Source organism: Scomber scombrus, chromosome 10 (assembly GCF_963691925.1).
Source record: "Scomber scombrus chromosome 10, fScoSco1.1, whole genome shotgun sequence".
NCBI classification, from domain to species: domain Eukaryota; kingdom Metazoa; phylum Chordata; class Actinopteri; order Scombriformes; family Scombridae; genus Scomber; species Scomber scombrus.
In genome coordinates this window covers 20,971,232-20,994,020 of record NC_084979.1, presented here as the reverse complement: position 1 = coordinate 20,994,020, position 22,789 = coordinate 20,971,232, and the positions used below count along the sequence as shown (strand labels likewise).

Here is a 22,789-nt window from a genome sequence, read left to right as displayed (position 1 = left end):
AAAAATTACATGTGCAAAATATGAATAAGTAAAAAGTTTCTAGCATCAACCAAACATTTACTTTCCAAATGTTCACCGACTAAGTTGTTGTTCCGACTTGACCCAGAGGAAAAGAAAGTCAGAGAAGAGATCTCAATAGGCTCTCATTTATTTCTCCTAGTCAACTATGAGATCTATGTGAAACCAAAGTGAGAATGTGGACTTATTTCTCCTGTTGTCATTTGTTTTCTCCACACAATCTCAATTTGGACTCCCTGTAAATTTCAAAGGAGATCTCATCGGGCTCTCAATTAAGTCTCAGATTTTCTCAATTTGTGTGTCTCTTTTTAATCTCAGGCAGAGAGAGGTCTCTCTCTATGAACTCAATCTACTCTCATCCCAACTTCCACAATTCAAGCATCTCAGGTTGATCTCAGGCAGAGCAAATAAAGAGCTCTCTGCAAGTGCTCACTGAATTCTTGGCAAGACTTAGGCTATGTTTACACGGAAACGATCTCAATAGAAAAAGCAAAAGTTTGAGGAATTCAATGTTGTATGCACGCCAGGCGGCCACGACACCACAAAGTCCGCGCGCCTGTGTAGAACCGTACTTCTACTTGTCGCGCGAAATGGAAAACCAAAACCAAAACATGGCTAAGAAGCGAACAAAAACTGACCATTTTGTCTCGGACAAATTGTCTTCTCTCCCCCCTCGTCTGTCATTATCGGCCCCGCTGCAGCAGACAGGTATTAGCAGAAGGATAGGTACGTGACGTCACATGGAAGAGCGTCTGTCACCTAGGTTACAGCTTCAGACCGCAGCAAAAACTCCGCTGCATTTAAGGCAGACTTTTGCGTTTTTACCTTTTAGACGGGAACGCGACGGTGGAGCATTTTTAAGGCCCACTTTACACGACAACGCTCCCGGGTGAAACCGACAAAATATTTTATCAGATGTGCCTTTCGTTTAGACGGCGACGGCGTTTTGGGGGCTTAAAAACGCAAAAAAAAATGAACCCACTCTACAGAGTGGACATCTTAAAAACGCTCCCCCGTCTAACGTGCATGCCAGTCGATCCCCTCACTACGGGGGCATTATCAGGTCTGCAGTGTAGCCTCCTAGAGAACACATCCTAACTCACTTGTAGAGAAGATGGTAAAAGACCAACTGACCAAAACTGTAGACCAGTGCTATTACTATCCACACAATTATTGAATTTGTCTGAATGTATTGAATGAAAATAAATTGATTGTAGGGTTAGGGTTAACGTTAGTGTTATGCAATCATTAAAAATAATAGTAATCATTTGAAAGAAGATATTTTAAATTGTCAAATAGCTTAATAGCAAAGTTTATAAAATCTTAATACAAATTTAACAGTGTATTATTCTATAGTTATGAAAATATAATAACGAAAACGATAAAAAGAATGTGGATGAACAAGCGGAGACCTAAACACATGGTCCTCATTTTAATGGATATTACCTGCTTTGCTATGACAAAAAACTAATTTCCACAATACAGAAGCTGCACAAACACAAAAAGATGTGACCTGTGAACCCTGGATAATAGCTCTAATTGCTCAGCTCTGTTTCCAAAGGAGAAATTAAGGAGACTTTTATGTTAAGTAAGGCTCCTGTTGCTAATGGTCTTGTCTCACCTATTTCTTCAAGTGAAACAGGCACAGTGGTGCAGTGGTTAGCGCTGTCACCTCACAGCAAGAGGGTTCTGGATTCAAAACCGCTGGCTGGCTGGTGCCCCTCTGGAGTTTGTATGTTCTCTCAAGGTTAGGTTAATTTGTCATCTGTCTGCTCTTTGTGAGCCCTGTGATTGACTTGTGACATGTCCAGGTTGTACATTGCCTCTTGCTCAATGACAGCTGGGATTGGCTCCTGCAACCCTCTAGAGAGGATAAGTAGTTTGGAAAAAGAATGAATAAGAGAAACATATTAGACAAAATAGAAAAACTGAAATGTGAATCACAATTTTGTCTCCTGAGCTGTAGAAGAGCAAGCTTTGAGCAGTAAAATCTTCCTCTGAGTATGGCTCAATAAAAGCTCTAGTATTGCTCATTTTGGCCCATAAATAATAACACAAGTAATTAGGCAAAAATGTACCATATCCCTATTTTAACTGCACATTTTTTATGCTGGGGGGTAGAGGGCAGGAGTCAAACTGTGGCCGTTGCAGTTATGATGGGTGCTGTAAGTTAACTGCAACTGTTTCATAAATTCACTCCTTTTAACAGAAATGTATATTAGTCCTTACCCTGCATACTGAGCACTTTGCACTTTAACTTTTTATAATTTAGACGTTTACTTGTCATAGTACTATTTTTAGACAATAAATGCCTTTCACCATTGTTAACCACCTACCTAATTGGTAGATTAATTGGTGGGTGGAGTTCTCATCCGCATTTTTTTCTTTATTCAGGGTTTAACTGACTGCCAGGTGAACAAAGGTACAAACACAATCAACACAAGTGTGTCTTACATCACTGCATTAAAATAAACCTGAGGTTTATCTGAAGCTACTTCTCTTTCAACAGAATGTCTTCATACTGCTGCCATGCCAAATACAGATGTAACTCGCGTGGAGCTTAAAGCAATTCTGTGCTGTTCAGCCAGTCAAGACTGTGAACCTTGTCTGAGAATAATCATCACAATCAAAGGTAGCTTTGTCATAAGTCTTACGTCTTTGATACTGTCAGATGACACAGCATGAATTTCTTTTCAACCATAATTCCTCCAGACCATATCATGCATATATCGAAATAAATGTTTTCGTTGCTGCTGCTATTACTGCTATTAAAATAAGTAAATATAATTAAGGTCAACCAGGCAGCTGTTGTAGACTTAAAACGGTGTGTTCAGCTGCTGTATTTACTGATTGTGAGAACATTACAGATGTCATTGCAGAAACGGATGATGATGAGCTCACAAATCCAGTGGCAGAGGGAAGTGCTCAGTTTGTGCCTCCTAAGTCAAAAGGTATGGAATCATAAACACAACTAAAGAGTCACACAAATTCTATGCTACAGATTACTTTTTAATAATAATTACACTGTTTTACCCTTCTTCTGCTCTATTCTCTGTGTTCACTTCAGTGAACGTGCGTCTTAGCTCCCCGGGCTCCATAGATTGTAACAAGATCATCCAGTTTAAACCAAGCTACCATCCTGATTCCACGCATGAGGTAGCTAATATTTGTACTTCACTGAGCAGATGCGAAGGATTTTCCTATCATCATTGATTTATTTGCCTCTCTTTAAAACCAGCCCTGCACCACCTACTCATTGAATTGCTCAGTGACCAGTTTGCAAAATGTCTTGTGTCAGTTTTTGTTGTTAATTATTTTACAATATGTATACATTTCCTGTAAATGCAGCTGCTGTTGACAGAAAAAGTGACGTTTGGCAGTGTTTATTTAGTCAACGTCTACACACATGATCAAAATATCACAATCCCATCCTTAGAAGAAGGTGAGATGAATTGCTCCATTGTAAGCAAAGATGTGTTTATTTGTTGACTGCTGATGTCACTGAACATCTTCTCCTCTTTCTCCTTTCTCCTATTTTTTTTAGAGTGCTCCATGGAGCTTGAAGGGAGTATAAAGGAATGTGATGGTAAGATATAAAATTTGTTTGGACATATTATTAAAATGTCATTAAAGTAGTGATTAATGTGCAGAGTTCCACCTCTTATTGCTTGTGAGCATACACAAGCTAACATCAGAAGTAATTTTACATGCTTGAAAGAGTGATGCATTTCAGTCAAAGCTGACTTCCATGTCTCGGCCCCAGTTCCCAGACTTCAAGCAGAGACTAATAAGCAGAAAAATATGGTCCTGCAACTGAAAGACACCAACCGAACAGATGAGCTGATGGTCTCGATACTTTGGAATGAAATGCGTAGAGAGGTCCTTGAATGGGTCAGTCAATGATCAACTATCCAGACTATCCTGACTGCATCGTCAGACCAAAATCAATTTTGTATGTCTATATATGCGTAACTTTTCTTTTACTCTTTGCAGCCCAAAGGCAAGGAAAAAATGGTCATTTCGTCAAACTTTGTTGCACCATGCTTGTGCTTTCAGGTAGCTGTTAGTTTATTGTAACTGACAAGAAATAAACAGCTACAAATTGTTTAACTAACAAACTGGAATAAAATGAATACATTAAATTATTTGTTTACAGGTGTGGTGGGTTGGAAAGCCACTTCGAAGAGAATTCTGCCCTTTCAAAAACCAACAAGGTAAAGGGAGTTCACCTAGGTTAATCTCAGATCAAGATAAATTTGCTTTGCAAATAGTTTCTTAGATACATAGAGTAGCATTGTTTTTCCTTCCCCCCCAGATGTACTGGAAGGAATGCTGCACAATGTGTCTGTGTCTATGGTAGAGTACCCGATGATAGAGGGTGGCACAGGGCTGAGTTGGAATGTGACTGCCCCCTGCAGGCTGGAGGCAGTCGTGTGGCTGTGCAAGAAAGACCCGGTAGGAGGACAGTGTGAGGAGGTGACGGGCTCCAGACAGAGCCTGCACAGCAATATGGATGCAGGCTGGATTGCAACACATAACGGAAACTGGGTAAAAAAAAAATTGTGAATTTTTGCATCTTAAGCAGCACTCCATCCTAGGCTATATACTCATCCTGCATCATGTGCAAGGTGTCATATCCAGGGCTATGATTTTAGAAACATTGAGGTCATGAGTAGACTCCATTATCTCCCAGAATCATTTTGACTATATGATTTTTTTTCTTTTATTAATTCTAAGTTTTCCCAGTTATTTCAATCATTAAAATATTTGATTTACTCATATATAATGATTAATACTCAGTTATATGAAGGCCTAAACACTGTTTCAACACCTTCTCTGCATGGCCAGGAAGATAATTCTTGGATAAAAATGTGTATTATTTAGTTAGCATAAAGGTGATCAAACCTTCAGGTTGCTAAAACCCCTACATTTTAGAAGAAGAAAAAAAAAATAAAAAAAAAATATCCCAAAACTGTAATCCTGTTTTGTTCTACAAGATTGAATCAAAGAGGAATCATGTGTTTTAATGTCAAAGTAAAACCAGATCTCTACACAGTGATCTAAATTGAGTATAAATATAAAATACAAACTATATATTTTTAAGTATTGGCTCTCTTTAATAGGAAACAACTAAATCAACACTGGTGCAGCCATGATTAGTTAAATGGAGATTACCAGTGTGTAGGTGGGGTTACGATTATTTGCCGTATAAACACACCAGTATGTGGAAGTTCTCAGAGTATCAAACCCAGGAGATAAACAACAGGTGAACACAGATGTCATGAAAATGATTTAAATTTGGTGTCTTGCATTAAAACGAACTTGTAAATCTTGAATATTTAAGCATTCCTTAACATAACAATAGAAACATTTTTAGAATAATGTTCATAACTGGCTTTTTATGCAACTACTGTATAAAATAACTTAAAGTAACCAAGTTTTACAAGTTGATTTTCTTACCATAACAAAAAGCAGTGATTTACATTGAACAAGCTCTGAGTCTATGTTCATATCATGTTAATTTGCTCCATATTAGGACAATTTATGAAAATCTGTCCATGAAATCAGCCAGTATATCAGTATAAATGATCTTGTTGTAATTGTTCAGCATAATTTTTGACCCGTCATGACAAATGATTAATCTTCTTTTTCTTCATTGAAATTTTTAAAATTAATTAATTAACTTCATGCATTTTTCAGAAAATCGGAGAGTTCAACGTGCCATCACACCCTCTGCTTTGTGTTCAGGTGATTCTTGTTTTAGTACCTTGTAATTATTTAGCAATAATTTTCTTTTAAGCACAGTAATCCTGCAGTACATACTGTAACAACACTTACTCCTTCAATCATTTATTAGATGAAGATAAATGGGTCGGAATCATCCTTGGAACCCCAGTGTCCATTTAAAAGTAAGGCTATTAATTGTTATCCAGACTCAGGTTAAATGGGTTTAATGTTTAACTGTTATCAGCTAATACAAATACATTCTTTCATTGGATCGTGCCCAATAGGAAATTACTCACTGTAAATTTACTGTACACTTGGCCTTTGTTTTGTAACATAAGCAATGTTTGTGGAACTTGCTTTATAAAGACTTTTGTGCTTCTTAATTAATGTATTTTTCCAGCTTCTCGATTGAGATGGGGTCTGCCGCTCCTCATCGGATTACTACTGATGTGTTTGGCCGTTCTCGGAGCATATTTTGTTAAAGGGTTCATAAAAGGTATGTTTTCATTTCATTTCATTAAATATTCATTTTACACCTTGGCAAAATAGCTAAATATATGTTCTGTTTTCCATCCAGTCAATGTGTTGAGACGGCTGAAAAAAGATGATGTTAAAGGTATGTGACAGCCAAATATCCATTTCATTATTTTGTGCATCCCTCTGAATTTAACATTTTCATTATTTAATTCATACATCTGTAGAGAAGGGAGGAATATTAAGAGGAGTTGTGTTTACATTTTTACTTGCATGCAGGGGTGCTACCAGGGATTTTAGGCTCCATTGGGCCCCAACACCACACAAAGGCAGTGCCAACCATGCACACTTGCTGTAACCACACCTCTACTTGTGAATGCATGCAACTCTCTAATAGTCCAATACTAAGTGTACAATATCTACTGACATCGAGTTATGAAAATAAGAGACAGGAGACAGGACTGAACCATTTCATGTAAATAAAGGGGGGTGTTTGGATGGTTGATTTTTGCCAGAAACAAGAATAAAAAAGTGTTAGTTCATTTAAAAAAATTAACTAATTTTCCAATATTTTTTTAGGACCCCTGTTAGTCATGGGCCCTTAGAATCATCCTAACTTTTCACCCCCTTAAGCCACCCGTTTGCATGTATTACAGTTTCTTTCTGGATCCGAAAAATTCATCTGCTTCTATCCTATCCTATCATATTTAATACTGCTGAAGTTTCTAAAATTTCTCATCCTCCTCTCTCTCAGGTGCTGTGGGTGGCTGTCATGTGGTGTTGCTGTACCCGCCTGATGACGACCAGGCTTTGCCAGGGCTCATGTGCCACCTGGGCTCATCCCTGCAGGCTCTGGGCTTCAGTGTGTCTCTGGACCTGTGGAACCAGGCTGAGCTCAGCGCACTGGGCCCTGTGCCTTGGCTCCACTCAAGACTGGAAAAACTGAAAAGGCAGGGCGGCAAAGTGGTGCTAGTCCTAACCCAAACTGCGTGGATAAGGGCTGAAGAATGGGGAGCTGGCAGCTGGGAAAGAAACACACCCAGGGAGAAGAACATGGAGGAAAAGGAGGCAGGAAGAAGCAACACTGCATCTTCTCCTTGTGCAGATGTTTTTGGTGCTTCGTTGAGCTGCATTCTGGCAGACTATTTACAGGGCCGTGCTGGTGAGAGGTTTATGTTAGTGCAGTTTGAATCACTTCCACCTGAGCCTCCAGGTGGCTGCCGGCCGCTGCCAGAACTTTTCCGCGGCCTTCATGTTTACAGCCTCCCTTCCCAGAGTCTGGGTTTTCTGACTGAACTTGCTGGGGCTCGACAAATGGCTACTGCATCAGCTAGACGGAAGAGGGCAGGGGGGCTCAGAATGGCATCCCGAGCTCTGGCACGCGGGCTGTCAGGGTTCACAGCAGGGACAACTGTGTTTTGCCTTGCAGGGATGCCCCAGACTTGTGTCAGGGTAGGAGTGGAAGACTCTGGGGAGACAATACCCTTGCAACCATGTCATATTTCGCCACCCTCCAGCCCTGATACAAGCCTCAAGGTCAGTGAAATGGAATGGGTCTGACAGCAGGGGAGGATGACAGATGAGATATCTATGAAGCAAACAGCTCCACTGTGTTGGTCCTGACACTACATTGTTAATAGAAGCTGTTTTCAGTTTTAAACTAAGTTACTGTGTGTGTGTGTGTGTGTTTGACATATTCACTATTATTTGCACTGATAAACATGACAAAAAACAAAGTAAAAATAAGCTCTTTTCTGATAAGTGCTATTTATCTGACTCGTTATTTGCTCATCTGACTGTAAAATGTGTTTCTTACTGTATGCATTAGAAGATGCATGTTTGCAGAGCAATATTTTTTTAACCAATGAATATTACACTGACTGTATATGACTCATTAAAATGTATTTTGAATGCATCTAAACTGTACTTGCAGTCAAACAAGAGCTGCAACATAATTTGTTATTTAAAACTTAATCCTACAGAGTGTGGAGACTTCAGAGGTATACTTTTTGTCACATCTCACAAATGCTTTATATCATTGTTTTCTGTTTTAATTAAAGTGCTTTTAAAAAATAATCATGGACAGGTTCACAGTTATTCAAGTCTGTCTTGAAACAACAGGCAGGTGTCCATATGAACAGTGTAAGAGCTGTAATCATTCCTTCTGTTCAAACTGGCTATTAAAAGTTCTCCTTCCAATGTGCTTTCAAGTAAGTGATGGGGCCAAACCCAATTGTATGTCCACACAGTCATTTAAAAGTTGATGTGAAGCTTATATGAGGCTTCAGCAGTCTGAGTTAGTCAATTGGATATCTGCCACATTTACAGTCTAACCCTAACCCTAACCCTAAAAAAAAGACTCTACCTTTGATGTGGAATAAAAAACATTTATTCCAAACGTAGTTCATGAAAAGGGGTTTTTTTTTAATGTCTGAAGGGACTTTGACATTAATTCACTCAAAAAGTACACCTCACACACCCTTGACCTGGACAATTTCACAACTACACCTTCTAATGTACACGACTGGACAATATCAGTATTTTTGGTACACTATTACTCTGTTCAGCCATGCAATATATATGTATATTATTTTTCCACTTTAAGAATAACAATAAACTCAGATATATTATCATTCACCGCCAATATTACTCTTGTGCATAATGTTGTTGTTGTTGTTTTTTTTTACTACAATTGTCTTTTTATTGCTTATGTACTTACTTATAATTTATTATTCTTTATTCTTTTTTGCTATCCACTTGCTGCCGCAATAATGTAAATCTCCCCACTTAGCCTGAGGAATATCTTGTGGGGCTAATAAAGGAATGTGTTATGTTATGTTATCTTTAACAGGACTATCAGTAGGTAATCTCTTATCTCTAAATCTAATATCTAATATCTAGAATTAAACATTTATGGGGGAGGAGAAAAACTGCCTGATAGACATGATGCGTCAGTGTGTTTGAAGTTGGATATATGATTGGCTGATGAGTTAAATCCCAGCGGGTTTTGGGCGGTGCTATCCCGGCTATCCTGTGTGGCTCAGCTGGGGTGGACAACAGAAACAACTGGAAGCTGTTCATTCATTCATGCATCCTCCCACCTCTGCGTGAGCACCACCGGCGTTTAGCTAGCTTAGTCTGTGGCTTTTTGCTGCGAGTTGCCAAACTAAGATGGCACACTTGAAGCATTAAAAACCGGCTGTCCAAAATGTGAAACTCTGCCTGGACTGTGTGAACCGGGAGGTAAATCATCATCATCATCAGACAACCATCCGTGGTGCAGCAGGACGTGGTGGCTTTGCAACAAGGTAAAGAGCTGATCCACAAAAACAGAGCTAGATAACTTCAGAGGAACTTCACTGCAATAAAGACGACTCGGCACACATTTGGGGAAACATTGTCGATGAGTTTATTGGACTTTAAATACACACGTAACAAATGAGCGAAGATAGTCATCGTTAGCCACGGCTAAAGCTAACTATTGACCTTAGCTGCTACTTGGCTAATTTAGCATGGTGCTGATGCTGAGCTAGCTAACGCTGAAAGAGCATCCCAATCAGGCGAGGCTAATGTGTACACTTAGAGCTTCAAACCAGGCTGAATCTATCATTATTAGATGTCACTGAGGACTGCATTTATTTGTGCAGCAATGCAGTTCAAATTTCATCCAGAGTATTCTCATAACTTAACATTTTTATGTAAATAGTACACAAATGATATCTTAAGTTAGTGACATGCCATTACCTTAAATCATCACCATTATGACACAGCCTCAATATAATCTTAACGTTTAAAACTTCACAAAATTAATGCTAGTGTACACTACTTAGCTTTGGGCTGGATTGTACTATATTGTGTAGGTGTCCCTATTGTTCCGTCCACCCCCTTCAAGTTAGGGTCTGTAGAGATGATGTCTGTTTGATGACACTTGCTTAAATTATATTTTGTGTGTGTGTGTGTGTGTGTGTGTGAATGCTCTCCTAAGGATCATGTGGTGGGCCTGGCCGTTCCTGCCAGCTTTGGTGCTCCTCTCAGAGCTCTCTGTGGTGAGAGTCCAGACGGCACCATGCCAGACCTGCCAAAAACTCACTGAGAGTTTCATTAAGGTACTATAGTCAACTTTATGCACCATCAGGTCATTGCTCGTGTTCTTTAAGCTGATTTTTTTTTTGTATCGTGGACACTAAAATATTCCCTCTTTTTTTAAGGGCTTGGAGAAAACGTCCAACAAGAACTTTGGAGGAGGTAACACTGCCTGGGAGGAAGAGAAGTTGGCTAAGTATGCACGCAGGTAAGAGCAAACTTTACTCACACCTGAACAGTTTTGAATTTCTTTAAAATCAAGACTTTATTTGTTAACTTAATTTAAGAGGATTGCGGAGCGCCTTGGTAGCTGAATGGTTGCTGCATGTTCCACTTAACCGCAACATCCAGCCAGGGACCTTTGTTGCATGTCGTACCTGTCTTGCCTTGCTTCCTGTCTGCTACTTCACTATCCCCTATCCAGTGAAGGCAAAAGCCAAAAAAATAATAAGAAAATCAGTGTATCATATTTTTAGAGAATTAACTCCATCATTGATCTTTCTTTGTGTCACTGGATCCATCCTGAATATTGGGACTCTGATTTTGAACGCCCCTTCCTGCTCAATTGTGTGATTTTGTCATGTGTGAATTATTACATAAGACAGTTTATTTTAAATGTTACAGTGCACTGAGGGGAGTGAATCCCTGCTGAAGGGTTACACCATTTTTGGAGGGTGGGTGTGGAGAAGCATCCACACTGTTATTCAACTTGTATCTTACATTCCTGATTTCTGGCTTCTTGTTTCAGTGAGACTCGGCTCCTTGAGATAGTAGAAGCTGCTTGTGAGAAAACAGATTTTGATTGTAACCAGCTGCTGGAGCAGATAGAGGACCAAGTGGAGACATGGTGGTTCCACAGGTAAATGGCGTTATGTAGCAGAAAAAAACAGGTTCATTCTAAACTAGCTGCATTTGCATGGGAAATTTAAAAAACAGGAATATCCTCATGTCCTTTAGTGTTCTGATCTCTTTAGCAGCCTGTCTTTGGCTTAACTTTGGATAAACTAAAACTAGATTTAATCCCACATTTATTTTTGTTATGCCGACAGTATTGGCCCTGTGTGTGTAAGATGTATTAACATAGCCATGTTTTAACTCCATGACTGATATGATATGTATGTGTCCTGTAGGCAGCAGGAGGCACCTGACCTGTTTGAGTGGCTGTGCATAGAGGAGCTGAGACTTTGCTGTCCACCTGGACGCTTTGGACCTGACTGCAAAGGTGTGGAAAACATAAAGCATTGAACACGAGTTGACTGTAATCAGTTTAGAAATCCTCACCATTGCAACAGCTATACTTCATTGCCTCATGTGAACAATGATTAAGATTACAGAAAGATGTAAAGTCAAGTGATTGTAATTGTAAAGCTTTAGTTTTGAAGACTTCCAGATGGTCATTAATTGCATCTTCATCCAATAGAGTGTTCATCCGGCCCCGGTGGTGTGTGTGGGGGTCTGGGCCGCTGCGAGGGGGAGGGGACTCGCCTGGGTGATGGAGAATGTGTCTGTGATCCCGGATACTCGGGCCATCTGTGCCAGAGCTGTGCTGATGGCTATTTCAGAGAGAAAAGCTCCAATGTCAGCAAAGGAGCCTGTGCAGGTGCCTCAGATTCAGATGAACTGTTTCAGTCGGCTACATGTGCTAAATATTGTCTGAGATCATCTAAAATTGACATCCTGTCGGTGTCCTTGCCTCTCATCCTTTTGTAGCTTGCTACCACTCATGTAAGAAATGCGTAGGGCCGCAGGATTACAAATGTCTTGACTGCAAACCCGGTTGGATCCTTCATGACAACAAATGTGTGGGTGAGTGTGACATTAGGGGTGATTTGGTAACATTGTAGTGATTCTGTGCCACTTTTTTGGACGTATGTTTATTTGATTGCACTTTTATGTATCTTAGATGTCGATGAATGTGGTACAGAGCTGGCTCGTTGTCCCTCTAACACCTACTGTCACAACACAGATGGATCATATGAATGCAGAGGTATGCTCTCTTCTCTCTTATGTGGTTGCAGTTTAAGTTCCTGGTTTCAGCATTGTGCACTGTACCTAATGAAAGCATGTAGGATTTGTTGATTTTCTGCAGCTGGTGTAAAAAATGGCAGGTTTTTAGATACATTTATTTAATCTGACTTAATTTAAAACTGCCACCTGTTTTCAATAAGGTGTTTTGATTGATGAAATTAAATAAAAAAATCCACTTTAAATATAATTGGTTGTTGGTTGGGTGGTTATTGTAATAGTTTTTGTTGGGGTGATTATATAAAGTTTTCCATTGTATGAAGCTGAATAGCACTAAATGCTCAATTTAGTAAGTAATGTTAACCACTCTGCTCTTGTTGTATGCAGGCTGTGACCAGGCATGTGTGGGCTGCATGGGTAGTGGTCCTGCTCGCTGTAAGAAATGTGCACGTGGCTACAGATTGAAAGGATCCAAATGTCTTGGTGAGAATATTATACTTATCCGAAAAAATGTATCTGCTAAATTTCTGTACCATACTACTTTTGTACCTGAAACTACGGTTGCTTTCCTTCCTCCCACAGATGTCGATGAATGTAGTGAACGTGCAATTGCATGCCCAGGACTCAATGAGGCCTGTATCAATGAGGTGGGCTCCTTCCACTGTGACTGTGCTGATGGCTTCATTAGAAGAGACAGCATTTGTGTCGAGAATAAACCTCCTAGTACGTAGTGGTGGTGATAAATATGCAAACACATATATTATTGACTGCTCCTTAGATCTGTCGGCTAAGTTTCTTTTCTTTATCTCCTCAGCTGGTCCAGAAAAGGGACTGTTTGATGACATGACAGATGATGAGGTCCTTGTACTGCAGCAGATGTTCTTTGGCGTTGTCATCTGTGCCCTGGCTACACTCGCTGCTAAAGGGGACATGGTTTTTACTGCCATTTTTATCGGAGGTGTGGCTGCTATGGCTGGATACTGGCTGACAGAAAAGGGAGACTACATGCTGGATGGATTCCTGAAGGGACGCTAGGCTGTCTGAGGCCTAGATTTGAGAAAGGACCTTGGGATTACCAGCCAGTAAGGGTGAATAAGACTCAACTGGGGCAGGAAACCATCCCTACAATGCTAGCCTTTCAGGGATTTATTTAGGGTTGGGGAGTTACTTGAAAGGACTGGGGTTCATTTTATGTCCATGAAAAGGATAATGCAAGAAAAAGTAAGAACTTGAAGGCTATGAAGCCATGAATCTTGAAGAGGAAATGACAAAGCTACACTGCACTGATTTAAAGGAACTGAATCCCCTACCTCAACTTTGTTGGGAACAAGGGTGACAGGAAGACAACTACTGATTGTTAAAATCTATTATGCATTTGGATGTTTCACCTGGCCTCGATGTTGCTCATGAAATTATGTTGTCCATGCATTCAATCAAAACCTCGTCATCATGTCCATCATTTTTTCATTATCTCAATGCTGTGAAGCAGAGGCTTTCCTATAAGATGCAACACTTCAGCTTTTTGTTATGGGCATGGGGTTAGATAAGGCATTTTTAAGAATTTCCCCAATCACCCCAAAAAGAAAGCTCATCGAAACTCTGGGATATTTCCATTATGAACCACTGGTAATTTATGTTCACTGAATGACTTTTTACCTCCTTACTTACTGATTGATACTTTTTAATAATAATGCATGAGAATAGGATTTGAAATGAAAGGTACCACACTGTATGTATTAATTTATTGTCTTACTTTGGCATGGAAGACAGACTTAACAGCTGTTGGATCACCAACATCACTGCTATAATCACTTGTGATTGTGTGAAGGAATGCGCTTAGGTAAATACGAGCTCCAATTTGGATGATGCAAGCCATTTTCTGTTGCCTTTAATTTATTTTTAAAGCAATATTTATTAGGAAAATGTTATCATACATCATACTTTGCTCTTGACATTTCCCCTGTGTATTTTGGTGTGCATTTTCAATGCAGTTTTTTTTGTATCTGTTCAATTGTAATTTAGGCAGATATAGTAGCATCACTTCTTACCCGTCCATTTAATTTATCTTTTGGTTTAACTAGTGTGGAAAGGTGTCCAGTCATTCTTTATAGATGTTTGCTTTACAATAAAAATGTCTGACACTCCATATGTTTTAAATAATGTTGTACATTTAATTTTTTCCACTACTTTTCCTCTGCTTCATTTACAGGAACAGCAACACGTTTCTAGCTTGTATAATTAGTTTGTACAATTTCATGTTGCGTCATAATTTATAGGACACGTAGGAAGTCAATGAAACACCTGACTGAATTGGAATCCAAAGCTGTGAATAAATGAACCTATATGATTAAAATGGAAAAACATAAAAATGCCCAGGAGCTTTAGAAAACAGAAATATCTCCGAAATTTCTTCAGTGGTTATCACAACACTGATTACATATACTGTTCATGTTGCATCCCATTTTCATCCGACACTCATGCACATCGATGAGCTACAGCGAGGCTGGAGTCTGCAGTTGTGACTCTGGATGTTAAGGTTCAACCTATTTCAGTGTTCCACTCCAGTTGATGGGGTTGAGACGCAGCAGCTCTCTCTCCTTCATGGCCTCCTGGGACCGTGTTAGTGCTCTGTCCCTCCAGCTCTGCTCCATTAGCTACACACACAACACCCCCCCCCCCCCCCCCCCCCCCCCCCACACACACACACACACACACACAGCAGAGACAGACACGAGAAAAACCTCAAACACTCCCTACTGTAGCTATTGTTGTAACCTGAGAACAATTTCAAGGCACTATTGTAAAGCAGCATCAACACAAAAGCATTATGGTAGCAGTGGATTCATTATGTATGTGTTGGACTGTACCTTCTTGTTTTCATCTCTGTATGCTGACATAGCTTTGATGTGTTGGATCCTTTGCTCTCTTTCACTGGACAGGGCGAGGCAGTCTACTTCACGTGAATACTCTGCATCCTTCACTTTACCTGCCAGCTGCAGCCTCAGTGCAACACATTTCTCCTCTATTTGCCTCTTTAACTGGTCACGCAACTCCTTCCTACAACAAAGGTTGTTTTTTTGTTTTTATTAGTATAAGTATTTATTCAGTATGTGATGCAATCAGTTGAGTATTAGAGGACAAAAGCAAAATACTCATCAGTACCTGTATTCTTCTCTCTCACTGCTGGTTCCATAAAAGGGTTTTCGCCATACCTGATGATACCTGACGCATCAACCAACATGTCAGTGACTTTGAAAGCAAATATGCCTTTTCTCAGTTAAAATCTATTACAATGAGGAATTGGTGGATTGCTCCAACCTGTAATGCTCTCTCCTCTGCATGATCACTGTCCTCTGGTGGTTGTGGTGGTGAACAGCTGGCGTCTCCAGACTGATGGTGCGTTTATGGACCAATGGTGGATGTAAAGGGTTCAATCTTGGAATACTCTAGGAATCAGATTTATGAAGTTTTTTTTTTCTTTTTGTTTACTTCAAAGCAAACTGTCAATCAGAACTGTCAGTAAATCTCTGCTCACCTGATTGCTTTTCCACAGCTGAGCAGACTCTGAGATGAGAGGAAAAGTCATGGGAGTGACAACCAGGCAGTGACTCTGTCGGGCAGGAGGTGTGTTATGAGGAATACACACCGGTGTGGCAGCTGCAGAAATGGCGGCTGTCGTAATGAAGATAGTAATAAAAAGAATCACAGCACATGTTTAACATTTTAACTGGTAAACACATTAAGAAATAAATGTTTTTTAAAAAGCAGTTTTCTTACGGAGTCTCATTTTACAGTTCAGCCTCTTCCTCTCTGTTCTCCCACCATAGAGGTCCAGTCTTTGTGGGATGAAACTTTCCAGAATGTCAACGTCAATTACTGCACGATTGATTGTTCTACTTAAAGTTGCAACTCTATTAGCAGTAAATCATTATACAACTGCAAATGTAAATATAGAAAATTACCGTGCTGGTTCTAGTTAGAGATTAAACCCTGACATGCCTGTGCATTCACTGAGTGTTTTGCGGTGGCAACAGTTGCCTTGGGAATCGGGTTACCTCCCACTAAAGGAAAGCTGCAGTGTGGCATTTAAAGCAATGCATCAGTGCACTCAAAAAGAAATATCATTAGCCTATTACAAAGAACCAACCAGATACTGTCAGAAGATGTCTTCGGACCCAGATACAGGGATAGAACAAGAGAGAAGACTGACTAAATAATGCACAGACGAATCTTACAATCTTTTAAACTAGTTAAAACATTTTATTAGACCTTGAGTATAACTTTTTAAGGAACATTTACATTGATATATTCAGAATATAAAAATGACTGAGGTAACATTGCAAGTTTATCATAATGCTAATATTGTTAGACTGAAATGTTTATGTGACATAAGTGATTCTCCAGTCTGCGCTGCAACACATCCTCCTTGAAGTCCCTCATACTTTGTGTTGTTTTAGACTCCAAGCATCTCATGGTTCTCCCAAAGCCAGGCGTGGTATTTGTTTAACTTATGATCTTCAGGTGTCACCTTTGACATACACACCCCAATAAAATAAAAAGAGATATGGCATTAATGAACGTATTTTACATAATCCACTGAACGCGACAGAGTTAGGATTAGACTCACCTGTCTCCATTCTCCCACACAGAAGATCCTATAGGAGTCATTACCATACTTCCCAATACCATGCAACTCAATGGGGTAGCGCCATTGTTTAGTTAGATATTCATCTATACAGGAGAAAGGGGATTTTTAGTTTTTTCTGCGCACTGTTGAAGACTGTGCTGACTACAACCATGAAAATCAGAACTAGGATTATAAATACTGTGCACAGAAATGGTCCATCACCAACAGTGGACAAGCATATTCACCTGAAAAGCGGTTGAGTGTTTTGGCTCTGAGCTCGTACAGGCCCAGTGGCTTCATGAGTTTAGACATCGGCTTCCAGTCGGCCTCCCGGGTCACCTCTGCAGACGGATAACGCTCAAAGAATTGCCAAAGAACTGGAATGGCCATCTTTCCTGTAGTATTTAAGAAAATATAAATGTAATACTAGATCTGAGAACTGGTTGGTACAATATCCTGTGTGTTGCAAGGTGTGTACGTTGGATCTTACCACTTGTCTTGTTCAGAAAAATGGTAGCAACCAGGAGCTTCCAGGGGTCATGGAAAAGGGTTTCTTGTACGAGGTTAAAGGGAGAACGAGGTGGTGTCCACTTCTTAAAGGCCTTCCTCCTGGGTGGACTAAGACCTATATACACATGACTTTACTTTAAAGATGTTGTGGTATATATCTTATATTTATACACAATCTTATCTTTCATTGCATTAAATGAACCATTGAAAAATTACCATCTGTGAGAGGTTTCCTGCTGAAATAAGGGCTTTTTTTCCGTTTGTCCTCTGAGCTTTTGGACTCTAGACAGACAAGAAACAATAATATACATATATGAATATTGAATATAATGTATATTGAATATCTCTGTTGTAGTGGTACTCCGTTCTCACTAAGCTTTGTTGTACCACTTGTTGAAGTCAGTCCACCAACACTGTTTTGTTACGCGAACGATGAGACATGACAACTTTCCTTTGGCTTTATAATGTTTACTTGAAAACTTGAAAGTAAATTACAATGTCTGATGCACGGTCAAAAGACTGTGTTGCTTCCACCATTATCTGACTCCAAACTGAAAACTGTTACATCCGGTCACAGCTACAACTGCACAGTGACATCATAGCAAAGAATTTAAAGACACAGAACATTTTTTATCATGTACACATTACTAAATTCTACATTTTAAACTAAGATATTTGAAATCTTGTATGAATTATGATGAAACTATCATTACCAATTTTTAACTGTTTTTAACGAAATTATTACCATTCAATTATTAACTTATTGGCCCTTACATCTGTCTATGAAACCATACAATATCGTACAGTACAAATAAAGGAGAAATGCATGCATGTATGGAGGTGCAGTTGGTGTCTAATTTGAATACTTGGTAGAACTTCAAATGGTAAGTAATAACAAAATACTACCACACACTACAGATATATCATACTTAATTTTTGTCCATGTCTGAAGTTAAGTGACTATTGACAATATGTGTCCAATGCCCTTAAAGAAATTCTCAACTATTAAATCTCCCTAAGATCCCAAGGTATTCCTTCTAGGTATAATTCCACATGGCTTTAACAAATCCTACTAGCTGTTGCCATAAAGCATATTAAAGCTAGGTGGTTGAGACTTAATCCTGTCTCATACAAATTATGGATTTAAAAAAAATAGTATTGGATTTCTATGAGATGGAGCAAATCACATATGCAATAAGGCTCTAAAAGCCTTTAAAGAGATGGAGTCTGGTAATGGCCCTGCTAAAGTAAAGGTTCACATTTTTTGAAGTTTGTCTTTAAACGATAGTCAAAAAATGAATTAGAAGGTGTGTCCAAACATGTTACTGGTACTGTACAGACAAAACAGAATGATTCCTCTTGTGGCCTTTAAAACGGTCCATTCATAACATATTTACAATGGAAAAACGCTAACCCTCCTTAGGCACAAAAAAATATATTGCAAAGTTTGTCTTAAGTTAATAAGTCTGAGTTCATCAAATTAAACAGATATTTTCCAAAGTTACAGTCCTATTAATGCACAATTCCTTCTTTAAATTCTCCTACAGTAGGCAGAGTTAAAGCCCTGGGCTGCAGAGTAGTGATAGTAACACAAAGAGGGGATTTGTTTTAAACTAAAAATAGATATTAGAAAGTGTGAACATATCCTTTGATGCAATAAAGATATTATATATTCCATAACCCACTTTATGCGCACTATATTCTGTAATAACTGGCACTCCCTGTTCAGACACCTACATGCATACATACATAGCATAGCTATACAGTGCTGCTTGCAAGTTTGTGAACCCTTTAGAATGTGCTCTATTTCTGCATAAATATGTCCCAAAATGTGATCAGATTTCCATCAAAGTCCTAAAACTAGATAGAGAGACATCAGTTAAACACATGAGTCTAAAATCTTAAACTTGTTTATTTATTTAGGCTTTGTGTGAGGTAAAAGTATGTCAACCCCTATGCTTATCAATAAATTTGTAGGAGAAATTAAAGTTGGTTGTTTGAATCAATGGATGAAAATCAAGTGTAAGTCTGGGAGGCCCTGATTTATTTAAAGAAGATACATTTGGTTCTTCACTGCCAAACACAGTTGATGGAAGAGATTTCTGAGGACCATAGAATAACAGTTACTGGTACTCAACAGGCTGGAAAGGGTTACAAAACCATTTCAAAATAGTTTGGACTCCACCAGTCAACTATCAGGCAGATTGTGTAGAAATGGAACATATTCAACACCAGTGTTACCCTCCCCAGGGCTGGTTGGACAACAAAGATAACACAAAGAGGATTGCATGTAATAGTCTGGGAGGTCATATGGGACTCAAGGGTAACATCTAGGAAACAAAAAAAGGCCTTTATCGCAGTGGCTACAGTGAGTGTCCATGAGTCCACCATCAGAAGAACATTGAACGTCAATGGCGTGTACGGTGTGTGTACAGAGTTGAAAAGAGAAAGCCACTACTTTCCAAAAAGAACATTTCTGCTGTCTACTGTTTGCTCAAGACTCTGCGGATAAACCAGAAGGCGACTGGAAAAATGTTCTGTGGACAGATGAGACCAAAATCAAACTTTTTGGCTTGAATAAAAAGCGTTTTGTTTGGCAATGAGCATACACTGCATTCCAATCTAAGAACCTCATCCCATCTGTGAAAAATGGTGGCGATAGTATCATGGTTTGGGCCTGCTTTGCCACGACGGCTTGCAATCACTGATAGAGCTTTGAGTTCTGAGTTGTACCAGCAAATTTTACAGGAAAAGGTCATGGTATCTGTCTGTGAACTGATGCTCAACAGAGACAACAAACAAAACACAAGTTGTTCTACCAAAGGATGATGAGAGCAAAAGAAAGTTAATGTTTTGTAATGGCTGAGTCACAGTCCTGACCTTAATTCTCCAGAAATACTGTCGAAGGACCTGAAGCAGGCAGTTCATGCCAAAAACCCAACAACATCTGTTCTGTAAGAAGGGATAATGGTCTAAAATTCTTCCAAGCTGTTGTGCAAAGCTAATAAATAGTTTCCAGAAATGTTTTGTTGGTTTTTGCTGTGAAAGATGATCGCAGCAGTTATTGAAAGCAAAGGTTCACAAACTATAGCTTCGCACAAATGGGAAAGATAGAGGATGATGTAATCATTTTCTTCTTTAATAAATAAATACATTGTATGATTTTGTCTAATCTGTTTGATTGGGTTCCCTTTATCTAGTTTTAGGACTTTGTAAAAGGGATTTTTTATGCAGAAATAGAGAAAATTGTAAGGTGTTCACAAACTTTCAAGCAGCACTGTATAACCACTCTATTGTCTTTTATGGGTTATTTGTGTTGCTTAAAGCATTCGATTTCATTGAGGTTTATATGCATTTATAGATGAAAAAATGGGTAACTGAATGTAACACTGACATTGTACTGCACTGGTTTCAGCTGCACGTGGTAAAAAGCAATACAGAACAAAAAGTGTAAATCAAGAGAAAACTAACTTGAACTGCTGCTTTGACAAGTTGTGAGACAGTGTCGATCATACTTACTATTCTGGGATTGTATCACTGGTGTACAGTTCTCACCAGTCATGTCTGGTAATAACACCTCCTTTTCCACATCTTGGTGACTGTCAGCATCAGCCTCCGGTTCAGAATTAGGCTTGGTGTCACCTTTGCTGTGAATCTGTGTCTCATCTGCGCCTCGTTCATCCTCGCCTTCATTCTCACTCTCAGTGGCAGATTCAATATTCAGATTCGGGACTGAGGGCTGTGTGTCTGTCTGTGTATCCACGTCAACATTTGAAGTGTTTTGTTGTTTAATGGAAGGAGCCAGCCTGAGAAGCTTCTCCCTCAGCAGTCCCACCCTCTGAGGGCTGCTCTGCTGTTTGACATCAGCCGCTGGGGCTGAAGGTGCAATTTGTGTGCAACACTTGACAGTCTCATCATTTTTGTAATTACAAACTTCTAGCAAATGTGTGAACTCTTCTTTTACTGTATCACCATTGACAGGATTAGGATGTTCTGCATTCTTAACTTTTTCTTCTTTATTCCTGAGGGGGGAAGAGGCTCTTTTAGATTTATTTGGAGGTGGATCCAGTATAACAGTTTGTGCTTTTTCTATTGTGTCCTGCTGTCCATCTGCATGTTTTTTCTTTCTGCTCTTTTTCTCTCGCAAGGGGAGGATCTGCGGAGAGGTGATGACATTGCCTTTGACTGTGGTGAAATCAAAGAGGCTTATGTCTACGTTTACATCTCCATTTTTTAGGAGGAAAGCTTGCAGGGATGCTCTTGACCGGAACTTCTGCCCTTGAGGACTAAAAGAAAAGAAGAATCAATTAGACATCGACCTAACTACATCTGCAAAGCACTTGGTCATGATGCAGGTTACATACAGAGAGGTTTATAAGAAAATGGGTCACCTTGTAATGTACACATCCAGTTTGCCTGCTGTCTTCCCTGCTTTCCGCTGCCTCACCTCTCTGATCCAACCAGGGGGCATCCTGGAAGCATGGCATGAATCATCCGTGTCACTGTGACATTGGTTATTTATATCTCCACTGTTGTCCAGCTGAAAATCACAGCTGTCTGTGTTGAAGCTGACTGATGTCTTCAGGTCACTGTCCAGCAGCTGACTTCTAACTTCCACTTCAGCAGCCATTCGAGGTCTATCTCATCTTAACCTTGAATGTATATTGTTACAACAACATATGTCATCATCACTCCATTGCTCCGTATCATATAATCTATGCACGCACAGACTAAAAAATAGCTTCTTCCAAACTGCCATAAACCCTCTGAACTCTGACAACTTCTAACAATAAGCTATACCAGTATGTGCAATACACTTGTTTTTACTATATGTGTAATAATAACGCTGCTGAACCCTTGTGCAATAACAATCTGTGCTACTGAGCCTGGCATCATTGCCGTATTGTGAATTTTTGTATGATTATTCTGCTGTTTAGCTTTATTCTTTATTTATACTGTATGTATTTATTTACTTGTATTGGATTGTGGATGCACCTCTGGGGCTGTCACAAAAGTAATTTCATTGTGCTATACAATGACAATAAAGTGCTTGGATTGAACTGAATTGAATGTAGGCAAGCACCATATTATGGATCTAACAGTTCAGTAAGTTAGATAATTACATGATAAGCAGCAAAGTAGCGACAGAAATGTTAATTAAACAGACTGTTTGCTGTTTATGGACATACCTCGATAGTTGTCGGCATCTTCCCTTTTTTACAGAAGTGTAGTGTAGGACAAAAAGGTGAAGACTGATGTGTGTACTCTGTTTTCCCGGTTATTTTCTGTTGTCAACATCGGAGCCCCTCACTCTCTCTCTTCACTCACGCTTGCAAACAGGAAGTAGTGTGTGAATTCGAGTCTGCGCAGTGAGAGCGAATCATG

The 22,789-nt window shown here is 39.4% G+C and overlaps 3 protein-coding genes and 1 long non-coding RNA gene across 4 annotated transcripts; 2 read left to right on the top strand and 2 right to left on the bottom strand.

The window, feature by feature from the left end:
• Nucleotides 1–2,389: 2,389 nt before the first annotated feature.
• On the top strand, nt 2,390–8,510 carry wu:fl23c11 (interleukin-17 receptor C). The gene is made up of 15 exons (XM_062427082.1): nt 2,390–2,440; nt 2,528–2,650; nt 2,886–2,969; nt 3,086–3,174; nt 3,367–3,460; nt 3,563–3,604; nt 3,782–3,909; nt 4,012–4,074; nt 4,175–4,232; nt 4,334–4,566; nt 5,719–5,766; nt 5,876–5,927; nt 6,146–6,241; nt 6,323–6,361; nt 6,974–8,510. Exons 2-15 carry the CDS (start codon nt 2,548–2,550, stop codon nt 7,777–7,779), a joined length of 1,935 nt encoding a protein of 644 aa, XP_062283066.1. The 5' UTR covers nt 2,390–2,440; nt 2,528–2,547; the 3' UTR covers nt 7,780–8,510.
• A 1,698-nt stretch (nt 8,511–10,208) lies between these two features.
• On the top strand, nt 10,209–13,477 carry LOC133988073 (protein disulfide isomerase Creld1). The gene is made up of 10 exons (XM_062427609.1): nt 10,209–10,325; nt 10,428–10,510; nt 11,051–11,161; nt 11,433–11,524; nt 11,723–11,902; nt 12,013–12,108; nt 12,206–12,289; nt 12,655–12,750; nt 12,850–12,990; nt 13,082–13,477. Exons 1-10 carry the CDS (start codon nt 10,209–10,211, stop codon nt 13,300–13,302), a joined length of 1,221 nt encoding a protein of 406 aa, XP_062283593.1. The 3' UTR covers nt 13,303–13,477.
• Nucleotides 13,478–14,479: 1,002 nt separating this feature from the next.
• LOC133988290 (uncharacterized) lies at nt 14,480–15,492 on the bottom strand. Its single transcript, XR_009925610.1, has 3 exons — nt 15,430–15,492; nt 15,135–15,324; nt 14,480–14,921 (listed from the first exon to the last, which is right to left on the bottom strand). It is a non-coding gene; the product is annotated as an uncharacterized LOC133988290 (long non-coding RNA).
• A 1,050-nt stretch (nt 15,493–16,542) lies between these two features.
• On the bottom strand, nt 16,543–22,732 carry mbd4 (methyl-CpG binding domain protein 4). The gene is made up of 8 exons (XM_062427434.1): nt 22,594–22,732; nt 21,796–22,056; nt 20,924–21,690; nt 17,621–17,686; nt 17,385–17,519; nt 17,140–17,289; nt 16,895–16,998; nt 16,543–16,795 (listed from the first exon to the last, which is right to left on the bottom strand). The coding sequence occupies exons 2-8, from the start codon at nt 22,032–22,034 to the stop codon at nt 16,721–16,723; spliced, it is 1,536 nt and encodes a 511-aa protein (XP_062283418.1). The 5' UTR covers nt 22,035–22,056; nt 22,594–22,732; the 3' UTR covers nt 16,543–16,720.
• Nucleotides 22,733–22,789: the final 57 nt, after the last annotated feature.